This window comes from Paralichthys olivaceus, chromosome 14, assembly GCF_024713975.1.
Source record: "Paralichthys olivaceus isolate ysfri-2021 chromosome 14, ASM2471397v2, whole genome shotgun sequence".
Taxonomy (NCBI): domain Eukaryota; kingdom Metazoa; phylum Chordata; class Actinopteri; order Pleuronectiformes; family Paralichthyidae; genus Paralichthys; species Paralichthys olivaceus.
The window spans coordinates 2,513,674-2,532,892 of record NC_091106.1 but is presented as its reverse complement, the minus strand read 5'-3'; the positions used below and the strand labels follow the sequence as shown (position 1 = coordinate 2,532,892).

Here is a 19,219-nt window from a genome sequence, read left to right as displayed (position 1 = left end):
AATCATTGCAGCTGGTTAACATCTCTCATCATGAGTCCACCATGGAAATATATGACCCTTCTCAGACAGAGAAGACTTCTTATGTAGGAAAATAATTATCTTTGTATCGCAAGTCAACACATGATTGGCAAAAGAAAAGAGAAAAGATGAAATGTTTTGTGCAGATAATTAAAAACAAAGGAGTTAGATTTTGCAGTTTCCAAATATGATTGAGTGATTTTTTTTCTTGATTGTTTTGCTTGTTTCTGAGGTTTTGAGTTTTCTAACTAAGGTACTTGAGTAGCTTGGTTTACAAAAAGATTCTTTGTGAAGATAAATGCAGTCACCGTTCCATCTGTCCTTTGAAACGGCACAGAGCTTCAGGCCACTTTTTTCTGGTTGTTCCACATAGTCCGGCTTTGATGCACATTATCTACAGTGTCCACTGAGGCAGACTGTGTTGGCAGAGACATGTCAGAGTCTTACTATTTCACCGACTCTCTCTGTTCCATTGCCCTAAAGGGGTCAGGAAGACCTGACATTGTCCAGGCACGAGCTTGAGTCAGAGTATTAGCCACCCACTCGGTGTGACCCGCATGCTCAACGAGTTCTTCCCCCTGGGAAGGCAACAGATACCTGCCCCTTGTGGGAGCCACTAGCCCACTCACAAGCTCTTCTGTTCACCCATGAGTTGAGGCTCTGTTGTAAGTCATTTAATGCTTCATAGCTTCTTTTTTTGGAGCATTGCAGTAAACCAGTGGGTGTGTGCAGCATGTGGGCTTAAAGAAGACCAATGACTGTCATATCCTGTAGTCTCAGAGGGTTCGTTATTTCAGCGCAGTGTTGTATATGTTATTACCAAGACATTAACAAACAGCTAGAGTGGTCACAACAAAATCCACTAGTGTGTAATGAATATAGTAGAATCTGTGCAATAGGCTGTTCTTTTAAAGCTGCATTCATCACAACTGTAAACAACATGGTGGCCTCCGTAGAGAGGACCTGCTCCTGATGTAAATATAAAGTATTTAAATATAAAGGGCCCATTTTAGAGTAAAGAAAACAACAATTCGTACAAATTTGATGACTAGACACTATAGTGAAAAGATCATTTGGATTATTATAGATGCCTTTCACCTGAATCTTTGGATTGCTGGACCTTTAATATGATCACAATTTGAGCTGAACTTTAATTTGTGTGCCCACTTGTAAAAGCTTGTGTAAGCAGCATTTTATCAGTTTATTCAGTTTTCTTGGATGATTACAACAGTGCGTTAGGAAACTATGAGATGCTTTATAAATAAATGCACATCATTGATGAATGTAGGGCGGGTTCTCTGTTATATGATCGTACACCCACACATACACACACTTGCAGCACCAGCCAATTTAGGGAAATTATCAAGTTGTTCATTCTGTGAGCTTTAATGCACAGCTACCCTCATTATAAACGGGCCATTGTCCCTAGAGCTGAGTTATGAGCTGCTTTGATGATTAGTGTCATTCCACTTGGAGGCAAAAAAGCTTTATCTGACCAGGGGTGTTTGTATCCATTAAGTTGAAGGAATTTCAGAGGTATTGTGGTTTATTGAAGCATTAGCATTTTGGCAGCAGGGATTCTGCCCCCCATAGTGAAATTCAGATATCTAAAGTTAGCTGTTATTGTCTCTCAAATATGGATATGAATACTTCATGTTTTCACATCGCAATTTTCCTCACTTCTTAGCCCCACTGTGGCACTGTGTTCAGTAATTTAACAGCACAGAGGTGTCCATTTCTAAACAAGTTTCCCTTTCAAAACCATCTTTGTTTCCTGTGTGGATGCCCCCTCCCTCATTCTATACCCCCAGTCAAATACCAAACGTCAGTCTGTCAGCTGTAATTGCAGGAATCTTCTCATCTTCACAAGGAACTGGAGGGCAGAGTAGGTACTAAATTGGATGAAAAGTAAGGCAGGAGACAAGAGTGGACAACCGGGGTTTGGGGTTAATTAGAATTTCTCAGTTTGGCATTTGATAATGGTGCAGAATTGTCTCTGGTTGGTTATCACTGTTATCTCCAACTATTTGACCAAGCTGTATCCAACACTAGATGTTGTTATCAAGGTAGACTTGAGAAAGGACATCTAAAATAGTAAAAAATAAATATTCTTATTACTCACATATAAGAAAAGTCATGGACAAGATTAAAAACCTCTTGTCGTCAGTTGTCTCTCTTATGAAATTTCCTCTTATTCGTGAAAAGAACAGCTGCTGTGAAATGAAGGCAAAGTGTCAGGACATGTAATGAATTCCACCTGCCTGACTATGTGGCTCAGCTTGTTTAACTTTTGGATAGCTCGCACAGAACAAATATTAAATATTCATCCATGTTTGCTCAGACAGTTTTTCTGGACAGGTTCTATTAACTTTCACAAATGAAATCCATTAACAGTGACCTTACCACTATGGACAGCCCATGTACTTTATAACAAACTAGAACTTAAACTTTCAGAGGGATAATTGGCTAATTCTTACAAATCTTATGGATATTTGTTAAAAATTTGAGTTGAAGCTGATCAAATATGTTCACCGAAATTTCCACTGAGCATGACCACAATCATCGAGGGAATGACTGGCCTGATATTCTAATCTTTACTTTTCCAGAATCGTTTAGGACTTTGGTATTTACCACAGCCCTTGCCTGCTGTTTGATAACTGAAGAGCCTGACGTAGTCACTCAAAGTCATAGAGTAAAGGTCGGGCATCCTGGCCTGTTTTACCAATTATTTGTCCCCCTGAATATGTGTTGGTGCACAATAGGGGCAATAATGCTACCATGTACCATTCACACTTGCAGTTCATCTACACTGTTTGATTCCTATTTTTTAAATCATAATATTTCTGTTTGTGTCTTATGTATTGCTGTTGTTTTCTAAAAGATGGTGATTAACTGGATGAACAGGTGGTTCTGCCCGTGACTCTCAGTAGCACAAACAGCTGATTAGACAGGAAGTGGAAGCTCCTGCTTAAAAAAACTGAAAATAATGTTGAAATCATGTTCTCAACTGATAGAAGAGAAATGACACTAGAAACAAGTTCACTGAGATGAACATTTTTCAAAAACATTTTTTGTTTTTGACTTGGTACAAAGAAGAAAACATTTTATTTTTAATTGCTGGATCAGTACCTCCTTGTTCACTGGGTCTACATTTTTTAGTACCAGCTGTAAATGTTATTTCTGTATTGTGCAATATGGTACAGCCTACCCTACTGTGTTAGATTCCCTGGATCACTCCAACAGCCTAACAAGCACCTCTAATAACCTTCTATTCAGCTCCATCTGTGACCTTAGGTCTAGTAGATGTTTTAAGTGCATCTATAGAATCTAAATCTAAAGCTTGATCTTCAACTTTGACCTTTATATAGGTGATTTTGTGTGTGTTTCTGGATGATTCACAATGTGATTTTAGATGCAACTTCCTGGTACACTATTTCAGTGAGGCAATTGCTTCCAAACTAGGTCAGCCTACATGGGCGAACTGGGAGACGTTAGAGTCCAACAGTAGCACCTTTATTTCAAGCTGCTCTTACACATGCCACGCTAACTCATCGCAGGCACTCACATTCAGGTCTACAGGCCTTTGTTAACTATTAATCAGCCCCAGCATTCAACATGGCTATACGCTGCACCAATCTCTGTACGCCCCCCAGAAGGCCCTAAATCACGAGTGGAGGCTTCGCTGTATGTAGCACTGCAATGACTGCAGGTCAGCACTACCAAGATTGTCATAACTGTGATGGATGTCTTGCCTCTTTGGGCCGCTGCTCTTCCTGTGACTGAGAACAGGGTCTGATTTTTCTCTTTACTGCTGGCTTTGCACCACTGTTCTGGCCTCCAATTGGGGGTGGAGTTTCTTGGATTTCATGGAAGTTGAGTATATTTATGGAACAGGGAAAGTTGGTGCATAGAGTAATTTTTTGTTGTGCGCTAGAATGTTGTGAAAATGACATTCTTGCATTTGTATTATAAGGTGTTTTTTTTTATGATGATAGCCAAACAGTGTTCAGAAGTTCCACTTAAAAACCAAATATGTCAAGCTCACTTTCATGGAAACACCAAAGTCACTCAATGACTGGTTGAGTTAAAGTGTTGTTGCCAAAATCATTGTTAAAACATGATTTGAAGTAGAAATGTTGTAGCATATTTTTGGTTCAAACAATCAAAGTTGATAACATAGAATTCTTCTGTCCTCCACATGTTATGCTAGTGCAGATATTTTCTAATGGCTGAAAAATGAGTATAATGGACGATTACAGGCTGCATGAAAATAAAAACCCAAGTGCGGTTTGCCAATGATGCCCAGTGGTGTCCTTTATTTCTCCCCTTCTTTATTATCCCATTATTTAAAAAGGCATGTGTTGGTGATGTTCTACTCCCTCTTTTTTATTCTTTTCTCTTTCACTCAAGTCTGCTTGGCATTTATTACCCACAGTGGAAAGAAAAACAAGTCTGACATTGGCACGGAGCAGGAGGAGGCATTCTGATGAGTTATGAGTGTAGTATCTAGAAGGGATTGGGATTCTATGCTAGATGTCATCCAGAAACACTGGTTAAAGGATCTGAGAGCAGATTAATGCCTGGGAAGGTCAGTGTTGTGCAAATGGAGGGAGTAGTAGTAGGGAGCTGGGTATTTCAATATAAATGTAAAATAGTCTGGGGACCACAAACAAGAGCTGTTCTGTTTATTTTGAAGCTGACACTCAGGGCAGGCACACGGATGCACAAGTACCTCCACTCACACGAAACAGCCCTGTTCTCAGAAAATGGTGTGTCTTACATGGTGAGCCTGTAGATAATTATTACACAGTCTCAACACACCCGTGTATCTGATTGGCTTCTGTACAGTGCTGGTTGAGACGACCCATGGCAAAAAATTATTATATAAATAATATAAACACAGAGTCTTCGATGACATCTAGTTTTTCTAATTTGTTTGTCATGATTTCTCACAGTTGTTTCTAAACCTCTCCCAGTACTGTGGTTTATAACAGTGGCATGATTCCATTTGGTTAGTAAAGATTTCCTGCGAAACATTTGGATGTCAGCATCATTTGTAACTCTGAAAAACATCCCTATTCCTCACTACTAAATGCTTAGTTCTGTGCCTAATGATAATTTCTGAAGTGTGTGTGATTCCTCCCATTTTGAACAGTTGAAAATCTAATGTTTAGTGACGTAAAGTGCAAAAAACAATATAAGGCAGGTGTAAATGTAATCATGGGTTTAAAGGAAATCTGTTTTAGAAAAAAAACGTGTCCTTTTGGTTCTTCTGTCCTTTTAAGCATCTTAAACTTGGGTATTCTTCTTTTCTCTGCAGTTCTGGATATGGCACGCCATGTGCCTTTATATCGAGCACTACTGGAGCTGCTGAGAGCCATTTCCACCTGCACAGCCCTGGTCCCTCTGCTGCTGCCTCTGTCTGGGGACCCAGGGCAGGATGAGGAGGACGAGGATGAAGAGCACTCTGAGGGACAGACGTCTGTTGGTATGCTGCTGGCCAAGATGAAGACATGCGTGGACACGTATACCAATCGCCTCAGGTAAGATGGAGCAAATGCATTTAACTTAATGAGACTTAATGGAATAATGTAACGTGTTTTCTCAGGTTTTTACATTTTAAAGAGGGACCACAAATGTTACACAGTACATCAAGGTGAATGGAGACACATTTGTTTAATCATCTTATTGGCTAAAGCTTACTTCATACATGACCAGTAATGTTTTATTTAACACTTTGATTCAGCCATAATCTTATCAATCTTTAAATTCACCTCAGTATCATTCACGGTCCTCCTCTCTCCAATACTGCTCTTAACATCTATAGCCCTGTTCACACTTGGCTTTGAAATCCACCCTGAATTACGGGAATGTGCCCCAAGAGGCATTGAACATCGAAGAGGCATTCAGTCACTTCGCTGCTTTTGAGGTGGTCAGGGACATGTCGAGAATCTGTTGTGTTTTATTATGGAAGAGAAAAGACTTTAGTCTCAGCAGAAAATTCCACTATGCTGGGGGGGTGCATTTCTTTTGCTGAGCGCTAAGTACTAAACCTGATACACACACTCATATTAACAATTGGATATACATTCTAGGAGATCAGTCTACAACATCTTCAGATAAGTGATCTCATCTCCTGCAAGCTTCTGGTCAACATACTCTACTCAATTTTATGTGTATGTATACACTCTGTATGTACACAGAGTAATGATGTATCTGATGGTATTTTTAGAACATGCCCATCGTGAATGTTCCAGCAGCCATTGTGTGGCAGCATGGTTCATTTAAGGTTCAACAGGAGATAAAGATAATAGTTCCGATAAATCAGTGAGACAACAGTGGAGGCTGTACGCAGTCCAGTCACTATTTTACATCACAGCAAGCTTTAAACTTACAGTATGATTAGCTCTTCATGTCTGCACTTATTTTGCTGCTTTGTTAATAGATGAAGAATGATCAGCTCTGTTAACAGGCTTAAAAAAGAAATGTGTTATCTAAATCTGTAACTCAGTCAACGATTTGTAGACCACATCAATTCCTATGTCTCTTCTATAAGGTTATGATGTGCATTAAGGGGATAGTAACAGGAATGTCTCTAATATTAGGATGTGGAATCACTAGAATTTTGGAGTGGGCAGAATAGATAAGCAGTTTTCAAGGCACAGAAAAAGTATTTGATTAGTATAGGATATAGTTACATATTTGATCACAGTATTATTGTGTTTAAACAAACCATCCATAGCTCATATGGCATACTTTAAATGGTTATAGTTTGATAAAAAAGTTGAATAAATCGTGTGTCACACCAAAGTCAGACTGAGCTAATTAGAACACTGCTGACTGAAGTCTTCGAGGAAGGTTGGCACATTGATGCATTTGATGTTATGCCCAAAAATGCTACACTGTCTTTTGGAAGCATAATGAGAAAATAATTAAACCTGTGTAACACTTCACCTTCTAACAAAAAAATATATTTCTAAAATTCAAGTTATAGAACAACATTCAACACTTGCTGTAACTGGATGAATAACGTTTGTGTTTTAGGTCAAAGAAAGATAAGGGTAAAGGTGTGATGAAGACAGATAGCTCAGATCCAGAGCCAGAGGGGTTGACTCTGCTGGTACCTGACATCCAGAGGACAGCTGAGATCGTCTACACCGCTACTACCAGTCTGCGGCAGGCCAACCAGGGTATGTATGCAACATACACATGTGGTTTTATTGCCAAACACTTTAGCAGCTGATGTCACATTCTCCATTTTGTATCTGTTTCATTCAAATCCCAGCGTGGACAGTCTTGGGTTGCAGCAGTATGCAGTTTATATCAGTACATTTGAATTTATATTCCACCGAAACCCAGTTTCAGATAAAATGCGTTTGAGAAATTGAGAATCTGTAAAACGCATACAAATTCTAGCAATTCTTTATCATATTTGAATATCTGCTCTCACCAAAACCCCTTTGTTGGCTGCCATCCAGAAATGTTCAGCTTTATCTAAATTATTACACCAGGTCCCACCTTTCTCTCTCTTTCCATTTTTCCTTCACACCTTCATCTGTGTCCTGCCCTCTTGGTACAAGGACATGAAAATGGGTCTCTAAGTTTAGCTTACCAAAATGTCTGAATTCCCTCAGCTGTGAATGACTAAACAATTTAATCTTAATCAAGAATGCTATTGGCCTGTTTTTGAACATTCAACTTGACCCAGCAGTCTAAAGCTTCAGGTCAGACTCAGCCTTTGGTACTGCCTGAAACGTGTTGTTAAGAGACTCTGTGACTCTGGAAGTCAGTGATGGACTGTGCACTGCTGATGTCCCGTTTCTAAAACTTTTCCATGTTCCTTGGCATCTTTTCTGAGGCTCTTCTAAGCCCTGTGAAGAAGATGGACAGCCTCTTCAAGTTGTATCACATGATTTAGACGTTGAACGATTGTTCGGGGCAAAGTACAGATGTCTTAAGTTGTTTTTGTACATAAAGAGATAGAGAAAGAAAGGGCATTCTTCTTACAAGTCATTAGTCACCTTAAGCAAGTAGCACCATCGAAGTCCTCCACATGATGAATCATTACACCTCCCCTATTACCATGCCTACATAGTACACAATATTAATTATCCCCCACCCGCCCATTTCCTCCAGCTCCTTTCGGAGGTTTTTTATGCTCGGTCCTCATCGACGGTCGTCTTAGTGATCACTTAGGTGGGGAACTGGCCATTACATGTGGTGGAAGTGTGCATGTGGGGTAGGGGATACGGATAAAGATCAATGTCATGTCACTTCTCATAGAGAAATCCATATTATGAAGGCCTCGGGAATCACACATCATACAGAATTGTACAGTGCAGAGCTTGCAACATCAGGGCCTTGACAGATGTATAATCATTTAATTAGTACAGAGGCTTTAAGAAACATCTCTGAGAGGAGCTATGATCAGATAGGAGCTGGACAGTATTGATTGAGGAAGAGAAGTATTCCTGTGAAGTATCGATATACTTGTCCTAACAGAACAGTCCAAATCAATGATGATATCAGCAGATGTGCTCCTATTTATTCATCATTACTTCTTACAGTCTCTAGGTTGGATTAAAGATCTGTTGTTTGAATTGACTAATGGTAAATACATAGAAGTAAATCCTTGATCTTGGAAACAGTAGTTTGACAGATGAGAACTGCTACATAGAGTAGACTTTTATATCAATCTACAATATGTTTTTCCTGATATATTAATGTCGAGAGGTGCTGTCAGAGACTTCCTTGCCAAATCCATAATTTTCTACAAATGTTGATGCAATATATGGCTCTCTAACGTTCTCCTCAACAACTTTTAAAGGTAATCACAACTTGCATCTAAAGGAACTTACAGTGAGTGTTTGTTGCCTCCATTGTTTATCAATCTACATCCAATCTGAAGTCTATGATCAGTCATGGTTGAATCTTTTATGCATCTGTACCAAAGCATTATGTTGGACCAGCCCACTATTGTGAACAAGATATCTGATATAGAAAAACCAGAATGGAATTGTTCAAAAATTCGGAAAAAATTTCACTTGGACTCTCAAGTGATTTTGGTGGACAAATGTCAAAGTTCACAATTTTTTTTCCCCCATAGCTCAATAATTCAAGCACTAGTTGTTATGAGAAATTTCAGACACAAATCAAATTCTATAAAACGATGAAGTGATAACATTTTAAACAAAAAAATCAAAGGTTGACTTCAATATATTGTCATAAAGATCACTTTTCTGGTCATTATTCACCACCATAGCTCTCGAACAGAAGGGGAATAGTGACCCTATTTCCTGCATCTTGGGTGGCTGATGGAGGCGTACAACTGCGAGATGGTAATTCTAATTTCAACATGCCTCCGCAGTAAACTGGATGACCGTATACCACAGAAACCACAAAGAACAACATAATAAAGAAGCTATGTAATGGGAGTGTTACATTTGCTGTGTAGTGTTTTGCAGAGAGCATCAGTTTATCCACTTGAATTGAGGAAGGTTATGAGTCACAAAACAAGTCCCAAAAAGTATTCAATATATCAATCTCACAGGCCTTGTTAAGATTGTCCTAGTTGTTTCCAGCCGGCTTTTTGTCATGCTGCTTTGTGTGCATGCCTGAATATGTGTGTCTGTTTGATAAAGATCAGAGCACCGGTTGCTTGCTAAGGTGACTCTTGTGATAAATAGCCCTGTGGCAGACTGGCCCTGCAGGATTTTCACAGGTGAAGACATTCTGGAGCTGATGCCTCTGTGTCACTGTCACTCTCTGAATGCCCCGACTCTGCTCTGTTTTCACTCTGGTCTTCGTGATTTTTGCTCCTCGTCCCTAATCCCTCCTCCCCTTCAGAGCGGAAGCTGGTGGAGTCTTCAAGAAGGGTGTCAAGCCGACCCAAGCCCCTGTCCATTCTACGCTCTCTAGAGGAAAAATATGTTGCTGCCATGAAGAAGCTACAGTTTGGTAAGTTAATGTATTTGCTTTTGGGTGTGTCTGTGTGCGTACATGTGCATGCGCATGCACATTTATGTAGAATACATCCTTTTTAAAACTGGTGAAAAATGTGATTTTCATGTTACTTTGAGCAAACATGTCAGCAAATCAACAGCAAAAACATCCATAATTCACTGTTCCTCTGCTGCTCATCGTTTTTCCTCAAACACATAAAAACACACACACACACACACATTTTTTCTGTCTCCCTCTCCTGTCTGATATGATCCATAATGCCATCATGCCAGAACTCTGAGAGGGAAGCAGACTCAGACTATGTTCCCATCCTGCTCATCCCTTTTGACTTGTCCATCACTCTCCATTCAGCCATGTCATGATTAATTACACTGGTTTTGCTGTGTTGCAATTGATTTTGCAAGCAGCTTGATGTCTGAAGTAATTGCAAGTGACTTGAGTGTAAACAGTGTTGTTTCACTGTGCAGACAGCAGAGAAAGGCTGGAGACATTGACAGCCAGACTGTGACTCACTATAACAAAACATTATTGTAGTTTTTACTGACATAACCAGTGAGCATGAGCTTTTTTTTTTTTTTTTTTTTTTAAATAGGACAAGATATGAATATCCCTTGTATCTTTGAAGGTCATCTGCACAATTTAGGTTACCAACTACCTGTAGATGTTAGTGGCAAACAGTGGATGTTAGGGACATAACTTCAGTTGTGCACCTTAGCATAAGTGTTTTGGCCTTGCAATCAGTGATAATGGCCAAAGTTGAGGGTATGCTCAGGATAAAGGTAAATCTGACTGGCTCCTGCTGGCCTGCTATCCAGACATACATGGTTTTTCAAAATTAAAATAAAAGACATGGTGACATTTTGTCCAATGACAAGTAATCTTAAATTATTTTATAGATAAATATATAAATATTAAATTGGAAGCAACATTCCATGTTTTCAAAAAAAAAATTGTGACACTCACACTTGTCTTTTCCCTGTCCAGACACCTTTGAGATGGTTTCCGAGGACGAAGATGGCAAGCTTATGTTCAAGGTGAACTATCACTACATGTCTCAGGTGAAGAACGCCAGTGATACAAACAGTGCAGCCAGATCCCGCCGTCTCGCTCAGGAGGCCGTCACCCTGTCCACCTCTCTGCCCCTGTCATCCTCATCCAGCGTGTTTGTCCGCTGTGATGAGGAGAGGCTGGACATCATGAAGGTAAAGTACTCGACATTCTTAGGCACCACAGCATGACCTTTTTTAAACGGTGTAAAAACTGAGGCATTCATAATTGGTTTTGATGACTGTTGTGTGTATTGTATGTAACTGCCATTGTTATGAGAAAACTGATATCCTGAAACTGAGAGGCACAGAACTGTCTGGTTTGTATGGGGATGTACCCTGAGATTAATAGAAACCAACAGTTCTAGAATAGAATTAGAGTGAACTTTTGTGTCTTCCTGAAGGATGTTGTGTACTGTGCTACTACGACTGGTGATTTTACCATACGGCTTGTTATTGACAGCTCTTACTCTTACTCATTCCTCCAGTGACATTTAATAAATGGCTGTATCCCCGACAACTTGATTAATGGCAGAATCTCCTTTTCTTAATGTCAAAGTCCTCATCCGTCTAGCTTGGTTTTGGCAAAAGATCGCTTTAACTAAAGACAGTAGCAAAATAACAACAAAAAATCACTCCAAACACACATCAGTGTATAGCAGTACGTTTACCTTGTTTACTATTAGATCCTCAGCCATTGGGAGGTGCATGACAAAGCACAACAACCATGCCTTATTTTAAACCGGCTGTGTTCACAAAGTCCTCAGCCAACAGACCTGTAACCGAAGGGCAGTCTTGTGATATATGCAAACATGTTCATGATTCCCCCCCAAAACAATGTTTGGCTCAAGGAGCAGCATCAACATAAAGGGACAGTGATCCCCGTCACATTGCTGCTTTCTTTATTGTTCCCTCACCAGACTTCTTGTTGAAGTGCAGTACAAATGTTGGGTCTGAAGTCAAAATAAACTTTATGCATGAGTTCCACCCAGCACCCTCAAGAAAGATTAGCGTTGTAGAGTCATGTCAGTCGACATAAAAACACTACGGAAGAATACTGTGGTGGTTTACAACAGGATGTTTGCATTTCTGTGAAAAAATAAAGAACCCATTTTCCTCCAGGCTGTATACCAGGAGTCCTTCAGATTCCACTCAGCCTTTGTGAACACCTCTCCTGTCATTTGACTTGTGGCTACTCCGTTGCTACTGTACAGACGTGATGATGATGTTTAGGGTGGGATAGATCACTTGCTCTTGCAGGAGAGAAATCATATCCAATCAGATAGGTGACGTTACCCTTTGTCAGGTGTGTCTGGATGTTTTCAGTCATCCAGGCTTTAAGCAGTATTCACGCCGAAAGCATTTAGTCTCAAAACGTATGCACATAAAAACCATGCGTCATGAGTGCAGAGAACAGTGTCTGTGAGCAGAAGACCATTCTCTTGAGAGAATATTTCTACTGTTTGTGGACAAATGCAAGTCCTGTGAGCACGTTGCTATGATAAGCAAACGTCAAATTGACTTTTGAGAAGTACAGTGCCTGTTGTCCCTGCTCTTCTGATTGGTCACTTGGAGTACAGCCTGTAGCCTTTTATTGACTATTTAATTCAACCAGACTCAGTAATTGAGGTGAGGAAAATTCTTTTTTAGCTATGTTCCACTACTGCATAATTATAACCACCGCTGCTTCAGGATCAGGACAGACGCATTGTCTTTTACTGTGTCAGAGTCTCCTCTCTGAGTGTCCTTCCTCCACTCTCCCGCTGACCTGTGCTCATTTTACACTTTAACTATAAACACCAACAATAGATGATATGATAGATGCACACCTCTAGTCACACAGTGAAAAAAAGAAATCATGTATAGAAATGAAATTGTATGATGCATCAGTAATCATTTTATCATGGAATCGTAGCCCTCTAAATTGGAATCATGAGGTGCCTAGAGATTCCCACCCCTACTCTGTAATTACATTTTAATATTCATAAAAACATTTCACCTCATCTAAACCATATTCTTACAAGTCAGAATTTGCTCAACACACAATGTCCATCTCTGTTCACTGCTGGTTATCCAGGTTTGCTTTCCCAGCCCAGCCTGTGAATAAAGTGCTTCTCTTAAATTTTAAATCCTTGAAGCCTACTTAGTAATTATGGATACGGTTTATCAGTGTATGTAATGTATTGGTAGTCATTTGAAATATGTGTTTGTCATATGCCTTTACGTATTCAGGGCCTTATATGTTTTTTATGTGCTTTTGTGTCTTTGTTTAATGAGCAAATCTCTTTTAGTGAGTAAATAAATTGGATTTTGCTACGAATGCGTAGTAATGCGAGTACTGTAGATAGATTTGATATCATTCTCTGGCTAATTACACCCTTTAGTCTGTGTGCTAATTACATTCTTGTGACTGTGGAATAATCTTAAAAAGGGCAGCACCATTTCCCAATTACTATTTAGCTCTTTGCCCTTTGTTTAAGCCACATTTACTAATATTTGAGTATATACACCTTTCTTTAATGAACCTTCTTGCTGTGAAATGTGTAACGGTGTGTTAAAAATACCTCTACTCTTTGGATTTACAGGTTCTCATCACAGGTCCAGCTGACACGCCATACGCCAACGGCTGCTTCGAGTTTGATGTGTATTTTCCCCAAGATTATCCCAACTCACCACCGCTGGTCAACCTGGAGACTACAGGCGGACACAGTGTGCGCTTTAACCCTAACCTCTACAATGACGGCAAAGTGAGTTGAAAAATGCTCGTGTTATTCTTCTGTCAAGTAAATGTGATGGAGCTTTTTACCCTTTAGATAAATGTGTCAAAAATGACACTTTGACTTTTCTCAAATGACTTTTCTGCATTTTTAACTAAATAACAGTGCAGAGATTCAGAATGTGTCATCTGCCTGCCGACAATATGTACTTCACTTTTATATACTGATAATTGTTGTGTGTCAAAATCCTGTGGAAATACAATAAAAACTCATTTTGCAACATGTATAGAAAAAATCAAAAGTGAAATGGACCAGAAAAATAACCTGCCTGGTCTTCAATCAATCACCCATGATGGACTTAAACCGTCAAATTAACCCAATATATATCTGTATCTGTAGATCTTCCTAGCTCTGGCAGAGTTTTTATTTAAAAATTGATTTTGCTCAGGGCTTCCTTCAGATATGTTTGAAAATGTATAGCTCTTCCCCAGAGGCCTTGGCTTCTTTCCATTTAGGAGCTGGGGTCAAGGTGCTGAGGCTTACCCAATCTGCTGCACCTCATTAGGCACCCACTGACAGTCCACATATATTTCCATAATGGGCAGACAACTTCTATAAGAAATACCTGGAACTTCCCACATCAATGGAAGGGCTAGAGTGAAGGAAGCCCCCATTCAGCACAAGTGATGAGGGGTGAATGGTTGGTTAAGTGGAAGAAAGACATATGCATCATCAGAAGCTTGTTGCTGAGGGTTCATATTCAGCTGGATGTCTTTTTGTCTTGGAACCTGTGAGCCATGCTCCAGGATCAGGTTGAATAAGAACAGTGATCTGAAGCAGCTACACATTTTGACAGATTTAGTATAGAGCACAAGTCAGGTGTTAGTGTTAATTGAAGATAAATAGGAACAAAATGGATGGAGCCATTATCCAAGTTTTACTAATAGAAAAAGTTGAACTATCACACCTTGAAACTGTAACAACCCAAACATAACCTTCATGAGGGTAGGATTTATGGCAGGACTATTAACATTATTTTCAGCTAAGTCTACCTAAGAAACTGAGTGTATATGCTAGGGTATTATTATTATTATTATTATGCATTATGCATTTCCCACAGAAATAATTAAATCTATGGCAGTAACAGGGGTGCATAGCCCAAAGGTCACTCTCATGTGCAACAGACTAAAGAGTGAAAGAGAAGTTCTTGTGCTAGAAAAATAACTGCATTGCTTAACTGTGACTTCACTGTGCGTGGATGGTAACTTGCGGTACTACAAGCACACGACTTGAGCCAGCAAGTGGCAAATAGCGTTGCACGCACCAAGTTAGATTTCTGTTATGTTACTATAAGAAGTGTAAAAAATATGTTGGTTCATTATAAAACTGAGTCAGGACAAATTAGAATATGGTGGGGCCCCACAGTCCAGATAGCTAATGGGAAACACTGAGTTTTATGTATTTTGGAAAAAGTCATGCAACAACACCAAAAACAAACATTCCCAAAGTGTTTTGTTATGAATGTCATAAACCTAAATCTTGAACCAATTCAATGGATGTTATTCTGAAACTCTTCTATGTGTGGGGTGTACTTAATCCATTTTGTTAACCTTGTTTTGTGTGTCTGTGTCTAAATCAGGTGTGTTTAAGTATCCTCAATACATGGCATGGGAGACCAGAGGAGAAATGGAACCCACAGACCTCAAGCTTTTTACAGGTGAGCTGACAGAGTCACCTGTCTGAACATATCAGAAGGGCTGTTATTTGAGTCTTTGTTTCACAGGCTGTAGTTTATCACTGTGCCATCATTACATTGCCAGAGGCTCTGTATTAATGGACTTGGTGTTTTGACAGCTGACATGAAGGATCCTTTTCAAAGTCAACTTATTATTTTGCTTTGGTGACAGTGTGTCGATGGTAATCAAACCAAACACAAACCAATATCGGCTGAAGCTCCAGGTTGTGCCTGCGCACAAGCATCACTCATCAAGTTGGAATCAGTTGGCTTCAATTGCACGCTAGCCCTGATGCCATCTGATTTTAGACAGTTTTCATATTTTACACTTTAAATCCTCAGTTCTAAGACTTACCCCTGAAATGTCTGAAATCACAATATAATCTTTTATTTTTACTCTTAACCTCTTAGGATAGAAAGTGAAAGACATAACTTACTGTGGTCCATTGTAGCTGAAGTGTCGAGCTATGGAGTGAAACTAAATATTTTAAAACTGGCTTGAGGTGGATTTCTGTAAATCCTGGAATCAGTTTATCCCTAAATGTTCTGAAAAAAAACAAATGTTGATTGTGCAATTGCTGTCAGATAATCTTCTTAAAACAACCTATCCATTAGGTTAATTTCAAATCCTAAACTGTATAGCTGATCCAGGATTGTTTTTTGTTATTTTTTGCTATTCTAACATTGCATGATAGGGCATTAGCCTTTGTGTATGTATGTGCTCCCCAAGCCCCCTTCTTGTTTCAAATGTTATTTATGGTAAAGGGAATATTTCTGCTTTTTGTAATGACTCGTTTATAGATAATGTGTAGCATTATGGGACTACTGGGTCTCCAAAGTGATGAACAGGCTTATAGATATACACATAAATTCATGAACACACACCCCCACCTTCATTTGGTTGTTTGTGACTCACACACTTGCATTTATTTTCCATATATATTGATCCAACCAGCAAGCCAGAGCCCTTGGAAATGGATCGCTCCTTCTTTCTTGTTTTCCTTTTTTTTTTTTAAATAATTCCCTCATTTGCAGGGTTGGAGAGTGCATAGAGATGTCTCCATTGATTATCATTCAAGTTAGTGTGCTGCGGATCAATAATGGAAAAAAGGGGGTGGGGGAATAAGAGACAAGGGAGTGGGCTGGAATCAAGCGGTCATCAGCTGGGTTTAATATCCGAAATTTTGAAAATCCAGTATAGGAGGGACGCATCACCACTTGGTGGAGCATTTTCAATTTCATCCACCTCCAGCACGGCTGAGGCCAGCAGGCAGGCCTCCAAGCCCAAGATCGTCATTGTTGGTAATGTAGTGGCTTGGAACAGACATAGTGATGCAGGAGAATGTCCTTAGTCTCCTTGAGACAGGACAAGTCATGAATCGTGCTGTTAATAAAGATGTATTGAATGATATATCTTTACAGGGGCCAAAATATTCCGTGCCGTGTCAGACTCTCCTCAGTGTCCACCACTGCCAAATCATTTCAGAGGCTCTGGATACTGAGGAGACTGAGAAAATGTCTAATTAACCAACAGAGCAGGATCAAGCTAGTTGTAAAAATGTATTGTATCGGCATGTTATTTTTAAACCAAACCAAACTAATGTCTACATATTTTATGATTAGCATTCACCATGGACTTCAAAGTCCATTGAAGTAATCCTGAGTTGTTTCAACGAATGACAATATTTCTTTTTATTTGTTCTGCTGTAGGTGCTAGTGTCGGTGCAGTCCCTCATCCTGGTGGCTGAGCCCTACTTCAACGAGCCAGGGTATGAACGCTCCCGTGGCACCCCCAGCGGCACCCAGAGCTCGCGGGAGTACGATGGTAACATCCGGCAGGCCACCGTCAAATGGGCAATGCTGGAACAGATGCGCAACCCCTCACCATGCTTCAAAGAGGTAGGAATCACTCCGTCACTAATAACAACAGTCCTTTTAACATGCCATTGTTATTGTTACCTTAAGTGTTACAGCGACATCAGCCTCATTTACTGGGGCCTGAGCCTGACACAGGCCCAATAACTCACAGCTCCTGTGGGTTCGAACCTGACTTGACATACAAGGAACAGCTAACTGCTGACATGTTTCAGCATAAAGCTGAATGCATGAAACTGCGTAAAACAGTATCAAAACCATTTATTTCCCCATGAGGCACTGACAGTTTTGGAAAAGATGTCAACTATACAAGTGTCATTGTTTTGCGATAAAGGCCTCCCAAAACATCTGTCTCATAGGGAAATATTCTCCAGATAAATGTAATAGTCCCACATAGTCTGAATGACTTATTCACTTTTTAACCTTTTTGTAATGTCCTTTGCTGTAATTTCAAAAGTATTCAATTGGGGTTTTTTAAAGCTGTCAGCTCCACCCTTCAGCTCCAACTAGTAATGTTTTTGGCTCACGATCCATAAACTGGGTAAATCCATGTAGAACTGAATCTCAAACCTGACCAAAATACACAAGAAACTTTATTTTGTCCAATAACTACCAGGCAAAACACAACCTAAACAGTTGGCAAACACTTGCTGGTACCCCTGTGCAAACCCTAACTGTTAGTTTATTCATTCCACAATGACACCATCAAGGAACTACAGTCACTTGTTTACACATATCTGAATACCAATAGAAAATGGAGGAGACATAGTATAGTTAAGAAGCAGTCATATTATAAATAGATACAGTGCATAAGACCAACATGCAAACTTTCATACAGATATGTTTTATGGGGAGGACTGAATCATTTTTCAAATGTAATAGTGCTAGAATAGAGATGGTTTTCAGAATAAAAAACAAACAGATTCACCGTTAATGTCAGCATCCTCTCGGGCCAGATCCTGATAGAATAGAATAGAATGCCTTTAAAGTCAGTACATTAACCAAAATTCACCACTATTGGTCCCTCAGAGGACATCATTTATATCATTAGTATTTTTATAGATTTTAGTTTGCACACTAAATAGAAAATTTAAATGGAATGCAGAATTATCCCCATAATATGTTAGTTACATACCTCGGCCATTCCTGACATGTTCTACCTATTTTAGTCCACAAACCAAACATGAATGGAAAAAGCCACCTATTCTCCCTGAGGGTTGCTCGGGCGCTCTCTCTAATCATGAATTCCCCTCTTATTAATTCCTCGGTAGATGACATCGTCTGGAGGTCGTCATACCCCTCCCCCCCCTCTCTCTCCTCCTCAGTTTTCTGATTTTCTGATCCTTTAGATGGTCTGGTGAGACAGCCTTGAAAAATAACAGTCTTTTCAACCTGCTCATCCAGGGTTGCCTCATTCAGAAATGTCAAGAAAGAGGAATTGAGGGAGGGAAGCACTTTAGAAGAGGAAAATTAGAAATAGAGGGAGGGAGAGAAAGAAAGAAAGAAAATTGATCCTGTTACCTTGACAGGATAACATGAGGAAAACGGACTGCAGAAAAACATGAAAATATAATTATGTCATGCTAAGGTTTTAGATTTGTTGCTTTAGGTTTACAGCACATATGGGTTATTCTAAATTCCAAGTCCTGGTGTTGTTTTGTGATAATCAAGCCGAGGAAAATATGTCAAGTTATCTACATGTTTTTATAGAAAATCTGATTAAATCATGCAGAAGAGCCCTAAGTCAGATAAAATGAAACTCAAACTCCGGGTTCACTTGGCTCACTGTTTTTTATTTGAAAAAGACCCAAAGATCAATTTAATTATGTTTTAATTAAAAACTTTGAAAGTGGGGAAATGTAAAT

At 39.5% G+C, this 19,219-nt stretch overlaps 1 protein-coding gene across 9 annotated transcripts in view; it reads left to right on the top strand.

The window, feature by feature from the left end:
• birc6 (baculoviral IAP repeat containing 6) overlaps positions 1 to 19,219 on the top strand; it is a 97,965-nt gene that overhangs the window by 66,634 nt on the left and 12,112 nt on the right. For all 9 annotated transcript variants that reach the window (XM_069539230.1, XM_020091737.2, XM_069539228.1 and 6 more), the window contains exons 65-71: positions 5,339 to 5,561; positions 7,063 to 7,208; positions 9,865 to 9,975; positions 10,966 to 11,183; positions 13,613 to 13,774; positions 15,384 to 15,461; positions 17,190 to 17,378. In XM_069539230.1, coding sequence (XP_069395331.1) covers positions 5,339 to 5,561; positions 7,063 to 7,208; positions 9,865 to 9,975; positions 10,966 to 11,183; positions 13,613 to 13,774; positions 15,384 to 15,461; positions 17,190 to 17,378 — 1,127 coding nt within the window. The remainder of the gene's footprint in view (positions 1 to 5,338; positions 5,562 to 7,062; positions 7,209 to 9,864; positions 9,976 to 10,965; positions 11,184 to 13,612; positions 13,775 to 15,383; positions 15,462 to 17,189; positions 17,379 to 19,219) is intronic.